Source organism: Bicyclus anynana, chromosome 17, assembly GCF_947172395.1.
Source record: "Bicyclus anynana chromosome 17, ilBicAnyn1.1, whole genome shotgun sequence".
NCBI lineage: Eukaryota > Metazoa > Arthropoda > Insecta > Lepidoptera > Nymphalidae > Bicyclus > Bicyclus anynana.
This window is the reverse complement of record NC_069099.1, coordinates 1,376,102-1,403,073: the sequence shown is the minus strand read 5'-3', so window position 1 is coordinate 1,403,073 and position 26,972 is coordinate 1,376,102. Positions and strand designations below refer to the sequence as shown.

General features: G+C 42.0%; 1 protein-coding gene across 1 annotated transcript in view; it reads right to left on the bottom strand.

Moving 5' to 3' along the window:
- Window positions 1-26,972, bottom strand: part of LOC112056121 (lachesin-like) — a 93,008-nt gene that overhangs the window by 432 nt on the left and 65,604 nt on the right. The window contains exons 3-6 of the mRNA XM_052886487.1: window positions 4,966-5,364; window positions 4,172-4,365; window positions 3,015-3,120; window positions 572-728 (exon numbers count right to left, since the gene is read on the bottom strand). Of these exons, the coding sequence (XP_052742447.1) occupies window positions 572-728; window positions 3,015-3,120; window positions 4,172-4,365; window positions 4,966-5,364 (856 nt within the window). The remainder of the gene's footprint in view (window positions 1-571; window positions 729-3,014; window positions 3,121-4,171; window positions 4,366-4,965; window positions 5,365-26,972) is intronic.

The following is a 26,972-nucleotide window of genomic DNA, read 5'->3' as shown; positions in this document are numbered from 1 at the left end:
ACCTGTAGGCCCATTGGCCTCAACCCCGGGAGGGGTTGAAAGAAAACACCGGGGGAGAAAGATCCCCCGCGACACGCCCGGGCAAGGAGGCAATGCCTCGAGGCCCGTACCCCCGCCCCGTGTTACACGGGGGGGTCGGGTCGGAGAAGACCCGACGTCTCTGTTTCTGGTGTGTTTTGATCGACTATCAAGTTGTTTGAAACAGGTTAAATCGCCAACTAGCCTTAATTGCTCCACGATATAGAAGCGTTTAGATGGAAATTAAGAACTCAACCAAGTTATGAGTTCCATCTTAGCCCACTGAATTATTATGGTACTCACTCTTAGCACACTTTTCGCTATGTCGACAAAAGTGGCCAATCGTCATAATTAATGTTGGACAATAGTAAAAATACACGTCTGCAACAACCGATATGCGGCGTAAAGAGTGAACTATCCAATACAATTATCTGTGCTTTATTTGGTCAAGGATAGGGGATTTCTTTGCGAGTTAACTATTGAAAATAATGATAGGATAAAAAAAACGAACGACTAAACAATTGCAACAATAAAGAGAAAATGCAGTACTCACAGTACAAGCAGCGCGAGCGCGGCACGCAGCGCGGCGAGTAGTGCGGCGAGCAAGGCGGGCGCGGCGCGCGGCGCGACGAGCAGCGCGGCGAGCAGCGCGGGCGCGGCGCGCGGCGCGGCGGCGACGTTGCCGTGCTGCATGGCAGCGGGCTGCTCGCCTGCGAGAACATAATAAAAAATATATTATTGTTTATAATATTGTTTTTAAATATGTAAATCGCTGTGTAAAACGTGGTCAGTCACACAAAACCACTGAGTGCGAGAAACGTGACCGCAACAGTCCAGCTCAGCGTGCTTTATGTAATGGGCCTCATCCAGCTAACTACAAGGGATGCGAAGTCTACAAAGAAATTCTTCTACGCCGAATAATATTATTATACTTAAAGTTATTTTTAAGCTTAGTTGCAGATGGACACCAAGGTCAAATCTTTGTGATTTTTGTGGTTGTCCGTGTAATTTATTTTTAATAAATAAAAAAAAAAAAATAAAGGCAATTGTATTCTTAACATCGCTTTTCAATGGAATGTTAAGAGTACAATATTTCCCACTACTATGGAAAGTATCACAAATACTGATGATACCTAAGCCTGGTAAACCACCTACCGAAATCACTGCCTACAGACCAATTAGTTTACTGCCTATTCTTTCAAAATTATTCGAGAAACTTCTCTTGCGAAGGATCTTACCAATATTAAATGCCAATAACACAATACCCAGCCACCAATTCGGATTTCGGCAGCAGCATTCCACTGTTGAACAAGTACATAGGGTTTGTGATAAAGTAAGAGAAACATTGGAAAATAAAGAATATTGCTCATCAGTCTTTCTCGATATTCAACAGGCTTTTGATCGAGTCTGGCATGATGGTCTATTATATAAAATTAAAACAAACATCCCTCATACCTATTACCTGATACTGAAATCCTACCTTTCAAAGTGATTGTTTCAGGTAAAGGAAATAGATGTAACATCTAAATTTTATGAAATAAAGGCTGGCTTTCCGCAGGGTTCAGTTTTGGGGCCTGTGTTGTATACATTATACACCGCAGATCTTCCAGAGGTAAAAGGGGTTACGACTGCTACATTAGCCGACGACACTGTGATTCTAGCTACCGACAAAGACCCTGCAGTTGCGTTAAGGTCACTCCAAAAAAGTTTAGAAGCAATATCCAAATGGCTTCAATCAAATAAAATCAATGTCAGCACTTCAAAGTCTGTGCAAGTTACTTTTACTCTGCGCAAAGAAAACTGCCCTCCTGTATTCCTAGATAGAATTGAGCTTCCACATAAAGAGAGTGTCAAATACCTGGGATTGCACCTTGATAGGCGTTTGACCTGGCACCACCATATCAAAACAAAGAGACAAGAGGTTAACATAAGATATAAGAACATACACTGGATAGCAGGTCGGAATAGCAAACTATCCATTGATAACAAACTCTTGCTATATAAGGTACTATTGAAGCCGGTCTGGATGTATGGCATCGAGCTATGGGGAAGTTCCAGCAACTCTAACATATCCATCCTGCAGAGGACCCAAAACTTAATTCTGAGAAGGATCTGTGGTGTTCCGTGGTTCATAAAGAATGACGAGATTCACGAGCAACTAAAGGTGAAAACTGACAATGAAGAGATTGACAGCGTCACGGAAAAATACAAAACACGACTAAGGAGTCATCAAAATCTTCTGGCTTCAAAATTGATTCACAGAAGGTTTCAAAATTGATTCACAGAAGGGAAGATTCAGGCTTAAAAGAAAGCACATTATTTAAACCTATTAACCTATAAAAACAATGAGGAGATATTCTCACTGGGGAATACACTCGAAAAGCGAAGTTCACATCACAGAACACATCCGTTTATAGTTATGATACTGATCGCAGATAAACCCAGAAGAAAAAAAAAATATGTAAAAGATTAGTAAAGACAGTTTACGGAAGATATAATATTATGTGATAACATCTTAAGTAAAAATTGTCCATCATTCGATTGGTTTTTGCGCTATCCAGTATCCTAATATTACTAAACTACACCGTTCCACTAACTTTTTCTTTTGCTTTTTCGTAAACCCTTATAGTTTCACTGATGGCGTTAATTAAAAATGTGACATGCTATGGTACTCCAGACCATACCAACTCATCCCTATAGAGCCAACAAAGACAACAAACCGGCCCAAAAGTTAAAAGAATCACTGCGAGCCGATCACTTCAGCAAATAGTGGAACGAGACACTTTTCGGTGCGTTGGTATTTCATCGATTGACGATATGACGTGAAAAATTACAATTATGTAGTTAATAGCGCAGTAGCGGCTCAGAGAGCGGTCGGTCGGTCGGTCAGTTGGTCGGTCGGTCGGTCAGTTGGTCGGTCGGTCGGTCAGTCGGTCGGTCGGTCGGTCGGTCGGTCGGTCGGTCGGTCGGTCGGTCGGTCGGTCGGCGGCGCTTACCGCTGAGCACATGCAGCACTACGGAGGCGGAGTCCAGGTTGGAGGGCGAGCACGAGTAGTTGCCGGAGTCCTCGCGCCGCGGGTTGTAGATGATCAGGTTGCCGACCTGCAACAGCATAAGAAAACAGTTATTACATACACAAGGAATATAAAATGCAAACAAAACATTAAAATAATACACGATAGAAATAATGTTAGAAGCGCCATCTCTCGTCTCAGACTTGCTTATGTTTACAAGCTCCTATTAGTTCACTATTATGCCGTTAAGACTAAGCGGACTCAGCGCTGAGCTTACTTGTGTTGTGTAAGCTCAGCGTAGTAATGCAGTGTTACTACAGATGGCGCTTTTAAAAATGAACGGCAGCTGTCATTTTGATTACAGTTATTGTACCGCACGCAGCCGCTACTCTGCAAGCGTGCGTACAGAAGTATTACTTCCAAAACTGCCTATACTAAAGCCCGGGTAGCTGTGCAAAAATTATCTTGTCTTTAAATTTATCTGCGTGTCGCGCCACGCGCGGTGTAGGGTTCCATAGATTGAGTTAGCATTTTAATCCCTTATGTAATGCACCCAAAATACTGATAACGATACCCCACATCATGGGATAAAGAACTAACAAAAATTTAGCTTTTAAAAGCTTAATATTTTACAAACGGATCCCTAAATCGAAAATTGTTGGTAAAATACCCGTCATATCTTTCAAAGACCTATCCAACGATATCACACATTATAATATAAACGAGTAAAAAAAATCATCCCCACTTTACATGTAAAATAAAATGTTGAAAAAATATTTTTCAAGATTTTATTTTACGACTTTTTTCACATTTTTAATGTACATAATAATTTACAGCTTTGTAGTAGTAACAGTCTTTGCTCTAAACCGCGAGCAGACGGACGGACGGCGGACATGGTGAAACTATTCAAAATTCATTTATTTCAAGTAGGCAGTTTACAAGCACTTTTGACACGTCAACACTATTTGTAAAGATTCTACCACCGGTTCGGAAGGCAGGTTCTGCTGAGAAGATACCGGCAAGAAACTCAACAGTTGCTCTTTTATGGGTTACTTGTGAACGCTGCCGTATGAAATGTATGATACCGTTTCTGTTCTGACGTCACGACACGACACGTCAGACAGAGTGCAGGCACGTACCGTGGTGTCGGGCGCGCGCCGCTCCATGCGGATCTCCACGAGGCTGCGGTCGTAGTTGAGCACGCGCTCGTCGTTGTGGTACCAGAAGATGTAGGCGGGCTCCTCCAGCGCCTGCGTGATGACGCACTTGAGGCTCACCGTGCTGCCCGCCTTCACGTACAGGTCCGCCTCGCCCACGATCTCGATCTTGGGCACTGCAACCGACCACAGCCCGCCCGTGTGCGTATGCCATTACAGATGATTAAAAGTTAATGCTATATTTATCACAGCGACAACACGATAACGCCTTATTCATTTGCATTTGATTGCACACACAGTGGATCGTTACAAAATAGCAGGAGCTTAAGCCTCCAGGTCTTGAGCGAACGACGACCAAATAGCTTGCCCGACTATATCTCTACAGGTCCGAGTCAGAATTGTGGCACAAACTTATATTTTGTTAGTTTGAGGGCAAAGTGCATTATTAATAAAAAAAATAACACGAAAAAAACTATGACAAAAAAAACGTTTATAGTAATTTTAGTAAGTAATAATATGTTATAAATCACACTACAGGAATAGGTTTCCTTACTAGCAGAAGTGGTATGGAGTTTAAGGTCAAGCTATTCTAAGTGCGGATAGCGGCAGAATAGCAATGTTGGACTCTACTGCGGTCGCTATCAGAATATGTCGATTACAATGTAACGTGCTCTCGGAGACACGGGGTACAGTAAACACCAAATACTCTGAGCTGAGAATGTTTACAGATACAATATTACATTGCCTGAGCACGCTCGTATTCCTAGGCAACTCACCGACGACGTTGAGCTGCACGAAGTGGCTCATCTTGGGCTCCGTGCCCACCTGGCACTCGTAGACGCCGGCGTCGCGCGCCTGCACGTACTTGACCTGCAGCGTCCAGGTGTCCGTGGCCTCCACCAGGAACGCCTGGAAGCGCTCGTCCGCGATGAAGGTGAAGCGGTCCACGGTGAGGATGTGCGCGTCGCGGCGCCGGATCCACGACACCGACTTGTTGCTCAGCTGGCGCACCTTGCACGGCAGGTAGGCGTGCGTGCCCAGCTGCGCCGTGAGGTTGTTGGGCGCCGCGGGGTCGAAGTACGGGCCCGTGTACAGCCCCACGTAGCGCCGCGCGCGCGCGCCCCCGTCGCCCGCGCCGCCGCCCGCCCCGCCGCCCGCCGAGCCGCACGACAGCACTGCGGCACAACGATACAACTTTACAGCTTTCTACTCTACGATGTTGAGTTACCATCTAGTAACAATAGATGGCGCTGTTCTGATTCAATACAAGTTAAAGTTTACTTTACTCGATCGAATAGGTACAAAAGTCGCAAAGTCAAATACAAAACTACGCTTACGTAGAACAATTAAATATGTACAGAAGAGTAATGTTAGCTTAGAAATATTATATTTTGAGCGCAGCAGTGAGCAGCCGCTAATGAGATGAGGCGCTGCGAGCCATTATATCTAAGCTCTAAAAAGGACTTTCATGTCGCCACCGCTTTCTTCCGCTCTGGTGCATTTCATTTACGCATTTTCAAAGAGTTATTTTTTATAATTAGATATGTATCATTAATAGAAGATAAAATATGTACTGAGCAATTCGTACGGTGCTTTGGTCTATAAATTACTCATTGATCAAAATCAGCATTAGTTAAGTTCAGTAAAAGTAGGCGCCTCAGACGACACGGTCGAACACCGACTTTAGTCGGTTGAAGTCCAACACAACCTTCTTGCCTCCACGTGGCGAGAAAGTATCCATGAGGATTTCCCCGCGTAAAATAAAGGCGTTACTTTTCTTTGTCCACGATGGACTCCTAAACTACTTCACCGATTTTAAATTAAATTGGCACACCGTGAGCAGTCTAGTCCAACTTGAGAGATAGGATAGCTTAGATCTTTAATTACAGTCGCAATTTTATTTTATTGTAAATTATTGGGTAGAGGTAGGGTAGGGGTAGGGTAGGGTAGTGGTAGAGTAGGAGTATGGTATAGGGATAGGGTAGGGATAGGGTAGCGGTAGGGTAGTTGTAGGGTAGGTTAGGGTAGGAGTACAGTAGAGGTAGGGTAGGGGTAGGGTAGGGGTAGGGGTAGGTGTAGGGTAGTGTAAGGTAGGGATAGGGAATAAGTGCTAATAAATAAATTAATAAGTCAAAGCGAAGCTTGAGCGGGTCCGCTAGTTCAATTATAAAAAAGAGAAAACCTGAATAAGAACTTTTTAAAATTTATGTAAAGTTATCAGCCTGCAGACAACGTTTGGACCGGTATCCAACCTGTTACTCTGGATCTGCTATACGTGAGTAGTAGTAGTTCGTCGTGACAGAGCTGATCCAGGAAGTTTACCGCATGATTTGTTCTGCCGCAAAGCTGGCTTACTGCTGTTCTCCGGTCCGGTCCGGTCCGGACAGGCACACGAGTCCCCGCCCGAGGCCACTCGCGCCGGGCAGTGCACAGTTGGGCGTGGGTATATACTTAATACATAAACATAATAATTGTATACATTTTACTAGAGACTAGAAGCTGATTTCGTTATTTTTCCACCGATCGTAGTGACTTGTGTATCATTATTTCACTGAATGTCGTAACAAAACGGTTGTAAAACCTGTCGTGCTGTATGGATCAGAATGTTGGGCGGTGAAAGGGACGGATAGTAAACGAATGCATGTGATCGAAATGCGTATGTTGAGATGGATGTGTGGTGTGACAAGAACAGATAAAATAAGGAATAAGTATATAAGAGGAAGTCTGAAGGTGGCGCCAGTGACAGAAAAATTGAGGAGTAGAATTGAGGAGTAGTTAGCTTGGTATGGACATGTAATGCGTAGAGAGGAAAGTCATATTACTAGAAAAATGTTGAATGTGCAAGTGGAAGGTCATAAGAGGAGAGGAAGGCCAAAAAAGAGATGGTTGGATTGTGTGAAAGAGGACATGTGTGTAAAAGGAGTGGATGATGAGTTGACGAGTAATAGAGACGAATGGAAAAGATTGACATATTTTTCCGACCCCACTTAAGTGGGATAAGGGTAAGGAGATGATGATTTCACTGAATGTCAATTCAATTCTTCTTCAATTTAATTCTTCTTTATGAGTTGTCTTTGCCAACGCGGGCTGTCAATGTCAAAGTCAATCCATGAATAAGATGTCATTGTCTAATATTTTGTCTAGGGATTAGACATTATATATTGTCGTATCATGACTATATGATGTCAAATCCTTATTAAAACTGTCGCCTGTCAGTTTGACACTGATAATGCAATGCATTTTATGTCAAAGGAATACGAATTATTGCCAACCTGTAACAAGTAATTTAACTGACTAGGCAAATAGAGATTTCTTCAAATTTTCAGCTGTGTAACAATCGTGTAAGTTGGGTCCGAATTTGTATGGATATTGGATTTCTCCTTTGAAATAAACATAGGTTATATCCTGAATCAACACAACATAGTCTACCTTTATTTCCGGAAATAAAACATGGTTTATAGTAACAACGGAATTTCACGCGAACGGTGCGCGATCGTGCACTAGGTAAATATATTAAAGCGAACCATATCAACATAAAGTAAGTCTGAGTCTCCTCTCAGAATGAGAGGGGTTAGGCCAATAGTCCACCACGTAGGCCCAATGCGGATTGGCGGACTACACACGCAGAGAATTATGACAATTCTCTGATATGCAGGTTTCCTCACGATGTTTTCCTTCACCGACTGAGACACGTGATATTTAATTTCTTAAAATGCACACAACTGAAAAGTTGGAGGTGCATGCCCCGGACCGAATTCGAACCCACACCCTCCGGAATCGGAGGCAGAGGTCACATCCACTGGGCTATCACGGCTCTTCAAGTAAGGTATATCTCTATCCATTAAGGTATTCGTTCATTGTTAATGTCGTTTGGTACATTTTGGGAATTCTATACTTTTCTTCTCGCCCTAATAGCATTAATAGCATAAATTGCATCAGAAATGTAATAAAATTAAAATTGTTTAAATTTTGTACAATAAGAATGAATGCAATTACAGCGCGAAGCTGGTAAAGCAAAACAATACGCCTCGTTCATAGCGACCAGAGACGGGGCGAGAGCCGGGGCAACGCGGGGCGGCGTGGGGCGGCGTGGGGCGGCGTGGGGCGGCGTGGGGCGGCGTGGGGCTGCGTGGGGCGGCGCAGCTACAGGGGAGGTGTTGGTAAACCTCGCTAATAATGAGTAAGACTCCAATTGCGGCGCGGACGTCTCGAGTGTTTTAATTGAAACGTACTCGCGTTTAAACTCAAGACGTCGCTGCTGCAATAAAATACGAATACCTTTGTTGTAAGTTGAATTAGCGTCGTTTATTTACGGTGAATACTTCGCCGCTAGCGATGGCATCCTCTGCCGTTCATGTGCGTGACGTTATGATAATTAGTTCAGTCAATGGGCTTATAGCGAAAAGTTTCGACCAACATCCTAAGAAGCTTTCGCTTGAATATTGGATCAAGGGTACAGAAGGTAGTGAATCTTGAGACGGCGCGTAATGTGTGGAGTTTTCTCACTCTGGAGCCCTGACCGCAGGTTGCTGTGAAACTCAAAGCCCCGCAATCGTACTGTTAAATTAAAAAATAGTGTATATAAATTAATGAGATAAAAAATAGTATATAGTAGTTGTAAATTGTTGGACGCAAATTTGGTTGCATTTGGTGAAGATTGCTCTCTAAGACCGGGAGCATTTTGTTGTTTCAATATACTCATATTTGGATGCGGTGAGTGCACGGTCACACGCTGGTACAGTGACTTCATTACACAACACACTCTCTCTCCTCTGGCCGACACACCTGAGACACGCTACTTCAGAGCTCGCTACGACAGGATTTTCTTTATTCAATTTGGAGGAAACTGAAAGCAATGATATAACTAAATTGAGTTTCAGGGCGACATCGATTGTTTGATTCGTACAATTTTCTTCTCGTACTCCCTCCACACTAGCCAGTGCAGGCGGATCTCGTCCTGACCATGACGTCACTCAACTCAACGTGTTCACGGCCCCCGCCCGCACCCCCGCCCTCGCCCCGCCCTCGCCCGTCGTCAGAGTTGGGGCAGTGCCAGGTCGAAAGTAAATCTTAGACGGAACCGTTCCTCGGGTTCTCTGTATTCTACACGAAATACCGAACCGAACTAATTTACTCTCTCCTTTTATATATTCTTTCGATTGAGTCAAAGGCATCACGTACAGAACTTTAATAGTGCAGCTGTACTGCGGCTATGTATATTAAAACATTAGTTGTTTAATTGTAAATTGTGGGTTATATGAGATTTGTGCACATGCGCTTAAAGTGATCATAAAATATGAAGTTGATAGTTCATATTGTTATAATAACATCACGGTCAACCGTAATTAGTCAACAAGTAACAGCAGTCGTCATCGCCAGCCTGGTCACGACCCTCCACAGCTCTCGGTCGCCACTAGGGGACAAGATGTGGAATTTACTAGCTTTACCCTTAAACATGCTGGTCGTGTATCAGGGTCTTGGTTTCGTCTACTTAGTTACAGCTCAACTCTACCGTAGAGCTTGTGCCCACATCCCCAGTCGGCCCGCGGCGGGCGCACCTCGCTCTCTACAACAAGCTAGTTTAATAAAAACCGCAATAATTTTGCAATTTACCGCTTTCGTTTCCACGTAATAGGAACCTTTACAAGTTTTCATTTCCATGTAATGACTTTTCATTTAAGATTTGCATTCTCTTTTGCGAGCAAAATTATAGTCCGCGCCGTTTAAGTTGACATTTGGCGTAGGTAGTTGTGTAGGTGAAGTGGCAGGATACTCTTCAATTCTAGTATAGATTTTGTTTTGTGTGATGAAAAAAAATTAAATTTAAACGTTTTTGCTATTAAAAAAAATATTTATTCGTAGCCGCGGGAAGAAATTGTTTTTGAAGAGGTTCATACCTACATGGTTGTGCGAATGATTATAAGACAATAAGGCATAAGGCAAGGAGACATGGCACGGAGGAGATTAAACTTAAAAGTTTCGTATCTAAATATAATGTTTCTCTTGCTCTAGCTCAGGCAGCCACGTGCGCACTCGAGCGCGTCAGGATGTGCCTGACTGTGCTGCCTGTGCTCGAGCGCCGAGCGGTTGTAGCGTCTGCGGGACACAAGCGGCTCGTGCTAATGTATTAAACAAAAGATACTCAATTTGTTTGTTCGTTCGCTGAAAAATGTTTAATCGTTATTCACGATCGCAGTCCGCGATTTCACGTCGCGCCTTTCCATGTATATTCATCAATTATAATTGATTACCGTTAATTAGTTAAATGAAAATTATCGGTAAACATCTGCGTACTAGTTGCGCGGTAGTAGTTGTGTGTGTATATACTCATATACACACAGTGTGAGAGTGTGTGTGCGAGCTCTACTCCACGTATTTTGTTGCTTCTACGAATACAATCAAGTACTTACCTACAAATAAAAAATTAACCTGAGATATTTTATAAAAGCTGTATGGTTCAGGATCACTGTGTCGTAAGTAAACCCTGCAGGAGAGCGGCGCTCCTGCGGCGGGCGAGGGGCGCGGGGGCGCGGGGGCGGTACATCGCGAAATTAAAGTTCAATTAAAACAAATGACCCGCGCGAGCGAATCAGCAAATAATAGCGCCATCGTTCATCCGCCATACTGCGCTCATCGCAAATTAATGCGCGGGGCGGCGGGGGCGGCGGGGGCAGCGGGGCGGAGGGCGGCTAATGTCCGACGCGACTTAATGCTGCCGTGTGTCGGGCTAATAGGTGTTGTATCAATAAATAATGACAGTGTGTCGTCGGTTACGATCACTCTATTTGTTTACAAAGTGCAATCATTTCTCAATCGACGCGTGAATCACTACACCGTAGGGCGCAAACACACGCTCAGACGTCGCGACAGTCGCGCGGCCGCCGCACGTCAGTCGGCACATGGCGAAACATAATATCGTTCGTTTGCATTTCGTTCCTGTTGCTGTTTTGAGAGATGTTTGGATGTTAAAAAATTTTTCATGTGAAATAGTTTGTAAGCTTGTTTTTTATTTAAATAAATAAAAAGGTAAACTAACGAAAATAATATAAATCTAAATTGAGGGTCAATGTTTTAGTTTTAGTTCTAAATACGATAAAGAGCTGTTTGCTGTCGGACTTGATCTTCGTGGTTTTGGTAATTAAAAAGCCAATTATTGCCTTTAGTAACATTGCGGCGTTGACAAGAGCTGAAAAACCAACCCGAAGATTTCCAGAATTTTCGATCATGGTGAAAGAATTATTGACACAAAAGTTAACTCACGAAATTATTTATTATCGGCAAAATTTCATTTGTATATCATATAAATGCGTCAGCGTCAGCGTCCGTTGCTCTCAGTGCTAGTCTACCCGTCGTGTTCACTACATACTCCAAATTATTATGCGAACTACGTACTTAAATATTCAAGAGTATATTATGTAAAGTGCCGCTAATGGGCGCCGCTGCTGCCCTCGCTGCGGCGGCGCCAGCACACTCCGCGCGTGTGTTCCGCCCCTAACATATTCATAGAAGATTCGCCCGACTTTGACATACTCGTATGCTTTTAAGTACGAGGACAATTTGGAGCTTGTAATGTCGGTGTTTGTGAAAAAATATCAGTATGTAAATAAAATAAAAAATATACACGTCAAATTGTTAACTTCTCTCTGTCTTTCGTCGGTAAGAATTACTGTCCAAAGTATCGCAATCTCGCGAAAAAGGTCTCGGATCTCGAAAGGTACAAACCCCCGCAGGGCTGAGCCTCCGATGAGCTGGGTCACGCAGTATTCTCGATGATATTCAAACTGAAATTGTTTGTTTGATCCAATTATAAACCAAGCTTATCTGTTTGTAGTAGTTCCATTATACAGGTAATGTGTATGAAGAATGCATCGAAAACTGTTACATAACCGAGCCTGCAGTGCGCGGGGCGGCGCCGGGCGGCGGCCGGAAGCGCACCGCGCCGGCGACGGGCCGGAAGTCGCGACTCTCGGATCCCACCGGATTCTCTGTACTCTCTGAACGTTAAACTGTCCACACACGCATCTCCGCCTGGCTGCTGCTAGCTGTTAACTCAAAACTCCAACTCAAATTTCATTTATTTAAATTTTAAGCTTAGTTTCCATAGCACTTTCGAAACGTCACGTAATTTAATATACTCATTAATTGAACTACGGCTTTTCTTTACACGCACAGACTTAAGGAACTATTGGTCATTCACAGGAAAAATTCCCGTGACATCAACATTATCTAAGAGCATGCGATGACCAGAACTTTGTCATTGTATAGCAGATGAAAGTTTGTCCGGCCATGCTCCTACCGAGAGTACATGCGATAGCAACCTTAACTTTTTTTATTTTTCCTTCAGGGGTTTATTACTAGAAGTTATGGACATTAGTCGCTATTTTATTATATTTTCGCGGTTGCCCTTTGAAAAACGTCACTGAATTCATCTTTGTTTTTCTATCACTTCAATGAACTACAACTTCAAAATGAGATACGAAATGAACGGTAACAGTTCAACGTGACGTAGTATCTTCTGCAGAGTCTATCGCGAATAGCTACTTACCGGCATGATCAATTACTGAGTATTGTAATATACCGAATGTATATTCTGTAATGTGCGGGGTGCGGGGTGCGGGGTGCAGGCCGGGGGCCCGTCATTCAACTAATCGAAGCTACTCGTATAAATAATGAAAGAGAGGCTCTTTACACTTATCATTGATATAAGCATATTTGTTTAATAAATCACTGCACATGTCTCCTCTTTCCCACAGGCGAGAGAATAGCTGGTAGAGCATCCAATGTGGGTTTCGGGCCTTCGAGATATATACTACTATTATTTGATTCTGTAATGATCTTTGTCAAAGCATAATAAAATTGCACTGACCAAAGACTTAAGTGGTTGGTATACCAGCTCTCTTTGCCGCTTCTCAAAGATTTTTGACCAAGAAGAGACCAAAATTTTAAAAGCATCAGACGCTAATGAGGCATTTCACAGTAACAGGCGCTCTCGTCAACGATGACAAGTGGCCGAAGCCTGCAGGTGCCCGCGCCCGCTCCCGCCCCCGCCCCCGCGCCCGCCCCCGCGCCCGCACCCGCTCCCGCCGCCGCCTGTCGCTCGACAAAATACTTTCGGATCGGTCGCCGTAGAACACCTATTCCACTCAGTTGAAGTTCGCGTTCAACATGAAAGCTCTCCACAATCGTTCAAACCATGCTTTTTGATTTGCTAACAGCGCCAGCGTGCGTAACTGCCACATTGCTAATATGGTGTGTGTATTTTTACCGAAAAATATTTCAATTTTAGCGATACATACAGTAGTACATTTGTATTTGTCTCAGTTGAAACATCAGGTGTCGCATTGAACATCGTGTCGATATCTCCTGAAGATGCTCTAGTGTCAAAGACGTTCCTACTTACTCGTACGTGGAGGAAGTTCTGCTGCTTCCTTTCGTCGGCTTGTCGGAGAGTAGTTGTGTGGCCAGACAAGCATATTGTTAGCTCATTGTGCATCGTTGTCAGTTGACTTTCATAATCTGATTTAAAAGATACGACAGAGTTGCTTTATTCATGCAAAAAACGTAAAGTTTTTACATATTTTTAAAGCGATACGAACCTGCAAACAGTATGTTTTGTAGGAACGTCACACAAGACAATTCAGCGATTAATATTGTTATTTAATAAAATAATTTTATTTTCGTCTCAGTTTGTAATAAAACTGATATATATTTGGGTAATTCTGTACGACAGCCGACAAATTACCGCGACGGGTGGGCGGCAATTTTTAAAGCAGAATTTATTTCGTTCTTGTAACAAAAACAATGTGAACACGCGCCCCGGAGTGGAATTAATTAAACAGAACATCAAAGCGGTCGCGCGCGGGGCGGGCGGGCGGCGCGCGCGGGGCGGGCGGGGCGGGCAGTTGGTGGCTGCATGGACGACCGGCGCCGGAAGCCGATATAGGTGATGGCTACTAGTTGCGATGTAGTGGCAACTAGGCGCGACCGAAGGAATATTTCTATAATGCATAATGAAATAATGTACAAGTAGCACATTATACAAAGAATGTTAAAGATTCCCAAGTGGTTGATAAATACCTTCAATAGGTAACTAGTAATTTTGGGTTATAGTGACTACAGCAGCAGGTAGGTTTCTTACGTAGGGTTAGAAGCGAGGGCTGATCAACTATAAGCTTTTATAGAATGTTGAACCTTAATCTGCTACAACTTTTGTGATGTCACACGCGGTTGACAGTGAGAGACTTCATATATAGTTCCGACTACAACTCTTCGACAAATGCTTTTATATCATCCACCGCGCAATATGCGCAGTAGTACAGCGCAATTAATGTAAATATTACACATGTGCACTAAACAGCTTATTTTACTACAGAGTGCATAATATTCACGGCTCGCTTCAGGTGTTGGTGTGCCGGCGGCGCGCACAAACTGTCGCGGGCAGGCCGACAGTCAAAGCGCCGAGGGATCAAAGCGACAAAGGTGACACTTCCGTCGTCATTGTTTGGGAGGTTCTTGTGAAATCTAAACACTGCGACGAACAACGAAGAATCGACGCTAACGAGCTACGCCTGCGGCTCCACGTAGCGCTACGCCGTAGCAAGCGCTACGCCGTAAGTAAAACGTCGTAGCGCCTTAGCGCATTAACGCGCATACATTATTAGCTATCAACATAATATTTTTGTCTGTTAGTTTAGTTGTGTTATTAAGGGAATTGCACAAGCTGCATCGAAAAATACATACATTTTAAAACATAAATTGTAGATTAATAATAATTTGAACCAAATATTTTAAAATGGTATTTACCATCAAACACTTAATTTGATGACAAACAAAGTTACCGTTTTATATTTCGGTATGTAAAAAACCATTTAATTTTTTTTTAAATAGCATTTAAAAATGTATATTTTTGTATTACGTTATTGATTTCTTCAGGGAATGGCTTATCTGTTAAAACTGGAACTTACTCTAAACATTAGAGATTACAATATTTGCTACAAAGTCACCGTTTGGTTGTTTAACAAGTCAAATGAATTACGAGATATATTATTAAACAAAAAAGAAACTATAGAGTAGTCTAGAGTAAATACAGAGTAAATTGGGATCCATCAAAATGTATCGGTATTGTTGTTTAAGGTCGTTGGTAATACGAGTATGAGCAGCCTTATCAGAGGTTTCAAATAGGGACCATTGAAATTAAGCTAAGGTAATTTTAAGTATATAATTCATTAACACCCAAACACCCCCTGTGTTTAGTAGTAGTAACATCTTGTAAGTCTCGCTACGTAGGGCGGGCGGGCGGCGTGCGGCACTTCATCATCGCCGCATTAATACATAACGTGACTGCGGTGGGAGGAGAGGGGGGAGGCTCAAGAGCTGCTTGAGACTGACAGACACGTTACCAATACATTATTTTGTCACATGATTTCACATTACGTTTAGATATATACTACCAATAAGCAAGTAAAGTTTCAATTTCTGAAATATTCTAACGGAGGTGTGATGTTTTTCTCTGTTTCCTTTATAATTTAATGAAGTTTTTGTAAAGTGTGCGCGAGTAGATTACATACGCGTAGAGTTGAAATGCGTTTAGCACGGCACAAGTATGTGTGTTCTGTCGAGCGAGTTGCTTCGAAACATTTCCACGTAGCGAACGTCGTCGGAGCGGACGGCGCTGTCCGTCTACACTACAGTACATTTAATTAAACATTAATTAAAGGAAGTAGGTCGTGTTGAGTTTGTTGTGTTCCAGAAGTGTGCGGCGACTGAGTAGCGCTATTTCTGTCAATATAATATCAATGTTCACATTTCTGAATTTACAGTACTATATAATTTCAGTGAAAATAAGAAGTACACTATGCGGGTTCCGGGTCCATGTGAGGCAGAGAGAAAAGAGCATAGCCAGGCCCTCTTGACCTTGGGTTAAAAAGCTTTTCTGTGTCTGTACTTCGTTCTCTGCTTGAGTATTTTCATTTGCCAGCCAAATTAGGTAGGATTCTGCTAAAACAACTGCGGATACTCGTTCGAATATAAAATTTGTCCAGTTCTAAAGATGCAAACATCTTTAAGCAGGTTATAGAGATACTCTCGCATCTCGCATCGCAGTAATTTCAGTTATCGATGCACAGAAGGTTTTTTTTAATTAATATCCTCTAATATATTGAATTTGCAGTTGCTCTTCCAAAAACTACAAGTTGGCGGTTGCATTAAGTACTTGTTTCTGGCTCTTAGTAAAGTATCGTAGAAAATAGTAGTCTGAGACGGATGTGACGTCGCTCGATCTCGTGATGGTTCGTGCCGATGCTAGTAGGCGCGACTTATTTCCGTAAAGAGTAGGGAGTTAGGGAGGAGTAGCGATCGGGCGGGAACAACTGGCAATACAAAGCGCTCGCCGTACGGTCGACATCACCTCAAACTACAAAAAGATGTAACCCTCATCGAAAACATAAAAACAAATAAAACACGTCGCTCCACAGGAGATTTGATTGTTTATCGAAATAATCATTAGCTCGTTGCGGTAATTGATACCACGAACATTAACTGCGGAGAAGCTCAAAGGCTTCAGCGGAGTAATCACCGCGAGTGGCAGCGATTGAAGCAATTAATGCAAAACACATAAAGCGCTGTATCGCGTCGGCTTCATCACACCTATTGAACGAACACGTATTCATTTTACCTCATACACTCGTTGTAAGAGTTGAACTTTAACTAGTAGTTCAACTGTTACAACGTCAATAAAGTTAAAGTAGGTACTCTAATTTTGTCTATGGTTACAATTTCATGGTGTCCGGTTATGTTTGTCATGAAGTCTGATGTCCTGTATGTTTGTCATGAAGATTTAAATTACAATTAAATTGTGAAGTCAGAATTGGTCTTCTGTTTTTTTTTAAACTCAGGTTGAATGACATTTTTATATGCATCGGGCGCCAAATGTCACGAGTGACAAATCAGTACTACAGTGCATAATATTAATACGACATGGATATATTATTTGCACGGAAACGCAAACCTGTAATAACTCGGATATATTATTTACACGGAAACGCAAAGCTGTAATAACTCGGATATATTATTTGCACGGAAACGCAAAGCTGTAATAACTCGGTTCATTGAAGATACTTCTAAATACAAATTAATGCAATATTCAAAACTTAACACATGAGTGATATAATGATATACCTGCTGCAAACAGTTTACTACAGGTTCCTGCTACATACGCAGTGCGTTTCACTGCCGCTCCAAGATGTTCTTGGACATTTTTGTTCTGTTTTTTAACTAAATCATTATTTACTGGCACAATGATTGCAGTTGTGTGTGAGGTGGTTGCACACTGCTGACATTAATCTAAATAATATTCATATTTAAAGTTCTCGATAGGTGAAGTCATCACGCATCGCAAGTGCTCGGTACAGGACACGCTTATCACGCGATCGTCTCACGTGTGTCCGGAGTGACGAGTAGTTTGCTTAGCGCATTAGCGGCGGCGCTCGTGTCTAATGACAATTACGACGGACAAAGAAAACACAGCGAGAGCCGACACAGGAAATTGCCTTCTTTCACGCTCCCACCCCGCCCCGCCCCACGCCGCCCCGCGGGGGGGATGAGCCGCGATCTGAGAACATCGCACAACGTAATTGAAACATTTCCACAGGCTGTCACTTCACAGTCACCAAACGTCAAACTGCGAACAGTTTCACAGCCGGATGCGCCACACGCCGGCGCGTGCCGCCTCTCGCCACTCGAGCGCAGCCGCGCGCGAGCGAGCTCTCGCTGCGTTTGTCACTTATTCTGCATTATTTTCATGAGCTTTTTTTTATTACAATTTGAAATTTGTACTATATGTATATATATTTGTATATGTTGAAACTATTTCTTTAGTTTGTTATCAGAACGATAACTTAGCATTTACAAGATATTTAAAACACAATAATATTTACCTGAAAAGTTATTTCCCAGAAAACCAATGTACTTAATTTGCACACAACGCTACGACACAGTTTACATACGATTGTTATAATTTTGCCGATGACATTTTTTTACAAATTTATTTACTTACGACTATATAAAGTACTAGCGGACGCCCGCGACTTCGTCCGCGTAAAAATTGATGTAAACTTCTCTCCCCCTACCCTAACCCTACCCGTACCCTATCCATACCCTATCCTACCCTACCCCTAATCTACCCCTACCCTACCCCTACCTTACTCCTACCCTACCGCTAACCCTAACCCTTCCCTACCCCTACCTCACCCCTACCCTAACCCTACCCTACCCGTACCCTACCCCTACCCTACCCGTACCCTACCCCTACCCTACCTTACCCTACCCTACCCCTATCCTACTCCTCCCCTACCCTATACCATCCATATCCTTCCACTACCTCTACCTTGCCCCTACCCTACCTTATCCCTACCATATCCTACACATTCCCTAAATTACCCCTACCCTACCTCTATCCTACCCCTTCCCTACCCCTACCCTATCCCTACCCTCAGCAAAATTGATCCAGCCTTTTGAGCGTGGTGCAATGACCAAAAGACTATAATTTTCCAAGCGACTTCTATGCTAATACTATAAAGAGGTAAAGTTTGTGTGGTTGTCGGGGGTCTACTGGATCTACTGGACCGATTTGGAAAATTCTTTTACCAATAGAAAGCTACATTATTTGCAAGTGTCATAGGCTATGTTTGGTCCTCATATTCACAGGGGAACGGGAACCACGTAATTGAAATCGCGGGGCTCCATATAGCGGCATTTCTGCGACTTTTAGAAATTTTGTATTATCTCCGAAACTATATAACTAATTAACATACTGTAAACGGCAAATCTTATCTCTATAATATCCTTGTGATTATTAAATAATTTATTTTGATAAGGATTTAAGATTAGTTGTGTAAATAATGACGTAAACCTTAGTTAAAAATTTAAATAATTTATTAAAGTACTATAGGTACTATATCTGCTAAAATATAAAAGATAGATATATGGTGTCGCGAACTTTTTTGTAGAACTTTTAAAGGTTCAAAAAGCCTCCATACATCAATTTCAGTTATACGCAATGGTTGAGGCAGCGCATGCGAATAAGTAAGTTTTTCGGTCCGACCTGTAAGAGAAAACCCGCGATAACTCAGTAGTTATATATGACAGAAATAAAAAATATAGCCTATAGCACTCCCCGATAACGTAGCATTCTACTGGTGAAAGAATTTTTAAAATCGGACCAGTAGTTTCGAAGATTACCCCATTTCAAAGAATTGTTACAAACTTACAAACTTACAAACTTTATAATATTAGTATAGATAAAGTACCGCACCGCAACTGACGATAAGGTTTAAGATGTAAACGGGCTTACTTGGAATAGCTTATACTGATTGGGTATCACGATGCTGCAGACAGATAGACAGATACAAAATATTAATTATATATAACGCAAAACACCTCTATTTGTTGTGCCCCAACGTGCGGGGTTAAAATACCGAATAAATGACGCAGCATATTTTATAAACTAGCTATTTATGTAAGGGTTAAATTCGAGATTGTTACATGTTCAGTCACATAGTTGAAGTGTTTTCCTTGTCGTCCTGTAAGAGAGGACTCTTGTTCGGCGGCAGTTCCCCGACATTCGTCTGTATCACCGGGAAGTTGTTATTATTGTGTTCTTGTTCGCTAGCGACTCACAACGTGTACAATTTGTCAGAATGTTTTCGTATTACAATTCACGTTCAGAAAAATGTTTGGTTAACTGGTAAGAGTTAAGACATCATCTGCTGGAGTCGTGGCAGACAATATGGAATTTTTATTTCTTGGGTTTCTGCACTAGGAACTTCCCAACTACGTGCTGGTAGTTGAGAAGTTTATACACCCCGTGCCTCAGAGAGCATGTTAAGATGTTGACCTTAATTATTATTACTATTAACATCAATCAAATATCATCACTCTATGCAGAAGTGGCGTCTCACATCTCGTGAATCCAAATAGCTCCAAATTATACAAAAGCTCCTGTCGTATGATGATAAGTAGGTAAGTTCGACAAGTTTGGAGGTGTAGTAAGCGTAGGTATAACTTAAGATTAAAACAGGAATTTTAAGTAAATTTTGTTTGTGTTTTATTTAAGTTTCTTAGAAAATGTAGAGAAAATATAATGAAACCAGCGGCTGTTTTAATTATTAAATAGATGGATGGATTTGTATGGTGTACCTACTCAATATTGTGCCCCACGCTGCATTCCTCCTTTATAAATATCGAAAGAAAAAAAGTATATTAGTTTCTGGGTGCTTCTTAGTATACTGACGTCTATTTGACACCGAGCTTAGTTTTGGATGCACAGGACGGTCCAAGCGGCGCGCGCAGGAGCACAGAGCGGTAAACAACACTCGCGACAGTCGCGTCGATCCACCGACGTGTCCCCTCACTAATAAATCCAGTTTTATCGCCGCCGTATATTAGTCGCTATTAATCGCGGCGCCGCGCGACTGTGCTGTGTGTATGACACGAGAATTGCCTTTTTTGGCGTTTATCACACCGCGCTGATGGCAGAACATTTGTTTTAGAGTAGAGTTTTATGACATTGATTTGACCCACGTTCATTACAGCTGTTATCGATGAGGTGAGAAATATTGTTAATATGGTTTTTCATCTTCATTTTAATTTTTTATAAAAAGCTAAGCCAATTTTTATTGCAAACGAATTTCGAATTTGAGTTTTACTCACGTAAATATCCTAAGAAAAATTTGGTACAAAGATAGATTAGGACATAGGTTATTTTTTATTCTGAATACCTAAACTGTATCGCATGAATGCTAGTCACACGGGCGGAGTCGCGGGCAATAGCTCTTATTTTATAATTGCACGGTGGAGTTTAGTTTTCAAAACGCACCGCGTATCAATTACTCTAAGAGTGCTTTGAAAGCCATCTTAGTAGAGAATAGCATTTACGACGGAGGGGAGGAAGCGGCGACACTCCACCGCGACACTGAAACATAATGAGTCGCGCACCCCGCACCCCGCACCCCGCACAACTCCGCGTGCGCCACGATGCATAGTTTGTTGTAAAATTTTGTATTTATTTGTTTGTTTTTAGGGTTTCGTGCAAGGGTATAAGGTTATACACGTCCCTTTTACTTCGCCTTCCTTTTATCACCAGACTCTCAGCACCGTGACATTTAGACATTTATAAAATACTAGCTGACGCGGCGCGGTTTCACCCGCGTGGGTATAATACATAGTCTATAGCCTTCCTCGATAATTGGGCTATCTAACACTGAAAGAATTTTTCAAATCGGATCAATAGTTCCTCGGATTAGCGCGTTCGACCAAACAAACAAACAAATTCTTCCAATACAACATACTTGTTGTTATAGTAAATGGTACGAAACCGTTCATGCGCGAGCTGGACTTGCAATTGGCTGGATTTTCAAAACAATATTTTTTAAAATGCATCCTATATGAACTCGCTACGTTAAAGACTCTTTGAATTACTAGTAGTTGTGTGTGGGGCGGCCAAGCCGGGCCGAGTCTACCAGTTCAGTTGGCTCTTAACTTTATGTTTATTCTCATCGTTAATGCTTATGGCTGCTGGTTAGTGCGGTCAGTTAGCTGTAGAGCCTCGCTCGCTACATCGCGCCGCCCAGCTATACAGCCTTCGTAAGCAAATCTAAACCTGGATATTACGTACTTACAATCCAGCTTTGTTAGCAATCTTACAAAAGGTAATTTTAGTTAGTATTAATCAAAACTACTGGCGAGTGAAAGGTGCGAAAGTGTTCATAAATATGTTTATAATGATATAGAAACAACAACAGATTCTAGAATTTAAACTATCGTGAGTGTTATTCATATTAATTGATTATGAAACACGGCTAAAACTCACGTGATATTACGTCGGAGTATGCCCGACTAGTTTCGAACCCATACGGGGCCCTTAGTCATGAGCTGGTTCTTGCATCGCGGCACGATCCAAACTGTTCAGTCAAATCAGTTTGGATCGTGCCGCGATGCAAGAACCAGCTCATGACGTAATATCACGTGAGTTTTAGCCGTGTTTCATAATGAATTAAAACAACAGATTCTATTCTCAATTGATTGATTTTTAATAATGATGTTATCTGTTGGTTCTGTTGGTAGCGATGAATGCGAAAATTCATTCCCACTTTACATGTAAGGGAGATAGATAGATTGCATCAAAGACAAATACAAGTGAAATAAAAACATATTGAGAAGAGATCAGCATACAAAAGGCGGCCTTAATATAATTATATTAAAGTGAAATAAAAACATATTGAGAAGAGATCAGCATACAAAAGGCGGCCTTAATATAATTATATTAAAGGTGCTACTCATGCTAATTTACAGTTTTTTAGTAGTAATAGTCTCTGCGCTAAGCCGCGGACGGACGGACGGACATGACGAAACTTTATGGGTTCCCTGTGGACTACGGAACCCTATAAATTGAGAACCGAGATTCAGACTTAGAACTACGACTGAGGTCGAATAAGACCTCGTTCCTCTTCCCGATTTATGAATTGGCGAACCGACACTAAAACAAAACACGACAATCAACGATGAGTATTTGTATGCACACTGCACATGCACATGTAAGAGCGATTTCTTTCTCATTTTCTGTCCTACACTATTTTTTTTTGTGAACTATACTGTACTAAACTGTATCTATGATCTGTATATCCAGGTTTATATTCACCATAATATGATGTGTATAGTATTTTCAATATAAAACTAAATAGCTTTTATAACACAATATTCAGTGAAAGCAATTTCCACTTGCGTATCTCCAAGATGGAATATTAGAGCGCACGAGATGGAATAACGAAACATTTTATGAAATGTTGATTTTGGAAACGTGTTTCCCGCCAAGTATTGTATTGATACTGTTACTAACTGACATTTTAAAACCGCCAGTCAACTCAATAAAACGAAGTGAACGAATTTTCATTATTTTTGTAATAAATGTGTGTATTTTTGTATATAAGTAGGTATACCTAGATGGGTCAAGTTGTTTACGAATTTTTTGCAGTCAATTTCAATGAATTTATTGCGCTATTACAGAACGAGGATATGACAGATTGTAAACCTGAAATATTTTATTTAATGCTTTTACAGACAGATAACGACTTTCAGCCGAATATTTTAGACCATCTACTGCAATATATTATTCATCATCTATATCTCTACTTATTACTAATATTACAAGTACAAAGAGATAAAGTTTGTGGTATTATTTAGGGTAATCTCTGGATTTTGAAAATTCTTTTACCACTAGAACGCCACGTTATTTATGAGTGTCATATGCTATATTTTATCTCCATATTCTCACAGGAACGGAAACTACGCGGGTCAAGTCACGGGACATCAGCTAGTTCTACATAAAGAACTTCATCCGATAAATAATGCGACTCAGACGATTTGGTCATCGATTAAACAAAACACGGAAGTGTGGCCGTCCAATAGGTAGCAATATAAGGCTCGCTAACGTTCAGCCTTCGGTTACGGCTCTCAGTATTTCGGGACGTATTCCGTGTCGTACATCTAAATTGGGAATCAAAATACGGTCCGTAAAACGTTGAAACGGCTGAGATCGGATTACAGTCTCCCCATTGCGACAGCGAAATACTGCTCGCTAATATAAGATACGCAACTTTGGAGCTGTTTTAACTAAGTTGTTTTTGGAGAAATGGGTCGGCAACTCGGAGCCAACAATGCAAACTTGAGCCGAGCTCCAGCGGAGGGTCAATCTCATTACCCGGCGCGCCTCCGCAGCGGCTCCCTCTGTGGCCGCGATACTGGAACTAACTTCATCGCCGGAAGTTTGCGTCTCGTCCGGAACACTTGGCCTCACCCGGGGATGTTGACGGATAACGAATATTATCACTGGCGACCACACAATCGACCGATTATGTACACCTAGAAATGTGCCGTCTTCGTCTCGATATCTATTCGGTATTCAAGTAAGCGTTGATCTAACAACATTAATGATGTACGTAGTAGGTAGTCACAGCTCACAGGTAGATCAGGTATTTGTAGTAAGTACCAGTAAGATATAAAGATTATAATATCGTTCAATGGAGCGCCGTCGCACGTCCGCTACACGGGACAGTAAAGATGAGTCCGCCAGCACGACGTCCCTATCGATGCACGATGTACTTGATGTTGTACGCATTCGCTAGAATGAGTACATCGAAGAACATTTGAGTGAGCTTCGGATATTTTAGTATTAAGAGTTAAATTTTTCTCTATTAAATTACAACGCGGGGCCGCCGTAATTAATTAATGCTTCAATATTAGATGTTCTTATTAACAAAATTATAAAATTCCGCCGCGAAGCCAAATTGAGGGATCTCGAGAAAGCCGCCAATTTTTTCTGTAAACATTTACAAAATTAAACGAGTGAAAAAATTCGGAGAGACCTTCCGAAATGAAGGGATTCGAGAGCCGCCGGCTGACGAAGGTCGCGGGGAGCGCGGAGCGGGGAGCGCGGGGAGGGTTTCATTACCTAATTGGGGGCCGCTAATGAGATCCGAACAATGCAAACATGCGTGGCCGCCGCCCGGCACGGCACGGGTTGCGCGCGTGAGAGCGCCTTCTACAGTTGTCACTCGTTTTGTTAGGCGGAGTGAGGCGGCGGTGTGGGGGATCGTCGCTAGTTGCAGTCAAGTCGCGAATCATATTTGTTAATGTCGGTATCGCTCCGCTCGGCGATATATCGGCGGCGCCGCACCGGAAGTGCACAGCATATTTATTGCGTCTCGTATTTCCTCGTACAATAACAGGCTATAGGTATGTTCGGCTGATCTATAAAGTTTCGCGCGAGGTGGTGGCGCTGAAATTATTATATCTAAAGTCGTTTCGTAAAATTTTCTTATAGAAATGAACTACTATTTTGAGTTTTGTATAAAATTTGAACTGTAATTTTCTCGAGTGAAAGAGATTCTTTAATAACGTCATACATTATGAGCAACTTTTCTCTAATATAAGTGCTCATATTATACGACGTATAGGTGCGCTCCGGCGCCGGCCGATCGTTACAGATAAGAATAATCGAAAAGCCTTAACATTTTAGGTACTCCACAATTTTCTCGCACTGCAACAATTTTAGCTTTTCATGAGAAGGCTAAATGTTCGCAGTGCAAACGTCTTCTACACGCAACACAGTCACCTTCGTCACGCTCGTCTTTGATCTAATGCGATTCCATCTCCGTCTCAGCTACTCAATCATTTGTTGTCGAGGTCTTAAACTACTTAATGCATGATTAGCTTTTTTACATTTTACTCTGATACTAAAACATTTTTCCGCACACTGTCGAAAGTCTGACATGAAAGTAGCACAAACTCCGTCCGTGTGGCGAGGACGAGGTACAGTCGCGCACCAACTCGTTGGCAAATAAAAAATATAACATCAAATAAATCTCACTGCATACAGTTTGTGCACATCGTCTACGGCTCCGATGAGGACTGTGTGTACGCTCGCAGCTCAAAGGCCCTCATTTGGCGCATTCATCTCGTGTTAACAGGCTTACAAGCGCACCGGCCTTGCCTCTTGTGAAACATTAACATTAAAACTATTGAATCATGACAAACAACGTCTTTATGGGCGATATCCTATGAAGTTAATGTCGGAGTGAAAATCGAACTGAACTACTGTAAAAGTAATTCAAAATATGAAGAATTATGAACAATTGCAATTTCAGATTCGGAATGCATTTTACTCAGGGAGGTTATAGCACGCCGGCCCGAAATAAATTGTAGACTGGAACGAGATCCAATCGCGGCGCCTCTCCTGTTTGCTCCTAATAAAATATACATAATAAATATGGAACGTGAAGATCTCGACCATATTCTGGAGTGACCAATTGAAAATCAGGCGCAATACTGTGTACGGTCGACTAGGGTCTTAGAAGTAATAGACTACCGATAACTTTTTAACCGACTTGAAAGAAAGGATAAGGTTCTCAATCCTACTGTATTTTTTTTTGTATCTATTTTTACCTGATTACTCTAAGACACCTGGACCGATTTGAATAATTCTTTTTTTTTGTTTTATGATTTTCAAAAATCGTAAGGGCAACTATAGCGTTTTATAATTTTTCCATTAACCACTTTAAAGCACTACAAATGAAGGTCTTGAGTCGACCTGATGATGGAGCTGAAACACACAAAAGGGAACTCTTTAACGGTGTACTACAGTTGCCTTGTGTTTGGACTTGATTAATGTGTGTCGACAAGAACTTTCCACCTAGATGGGTTGTGACTGTCATTAGCGGTCTGATGATGAAGACGAAATATATGTAATAGAACTACTCTACGGTTAACAGTAGCTACCTTGTGATTGGGTTTGATTAATTTGTATTTATGAGAACTTTCTACCTAGATCACTGTCATAAAGGGTCTGACGATGAAGACAAATGCGTACACGTGCGTGCGGGTGTCTGAAACCTGAAATGTAAGTTGCGCTTTTCACTTTTACAGGCGCAGGTATTGAGACGTACATAGTGTATGCTGCGGGGCAACATACAAATATTTAGACAGTCGATCTGAAAGAGTAAACTCCATTCGTGCGTCGGAGCTGATATACACTTTCTTTTTTCTCTCCACCAAATTACTCGTAGCGCACTGGGCGCTGTTAAACAAAATTACTCGACGAATTCTCAAAAATCAAACTCGTTATAGCCAGAAAGTACGCTACACCACCGGCAGTGCGTGTCGCGCCGCAGTCTCGGCCGGCAATTATAATAATGGCTGCTCAAATACGAGAGCACATTCCGCCGGCAGCACT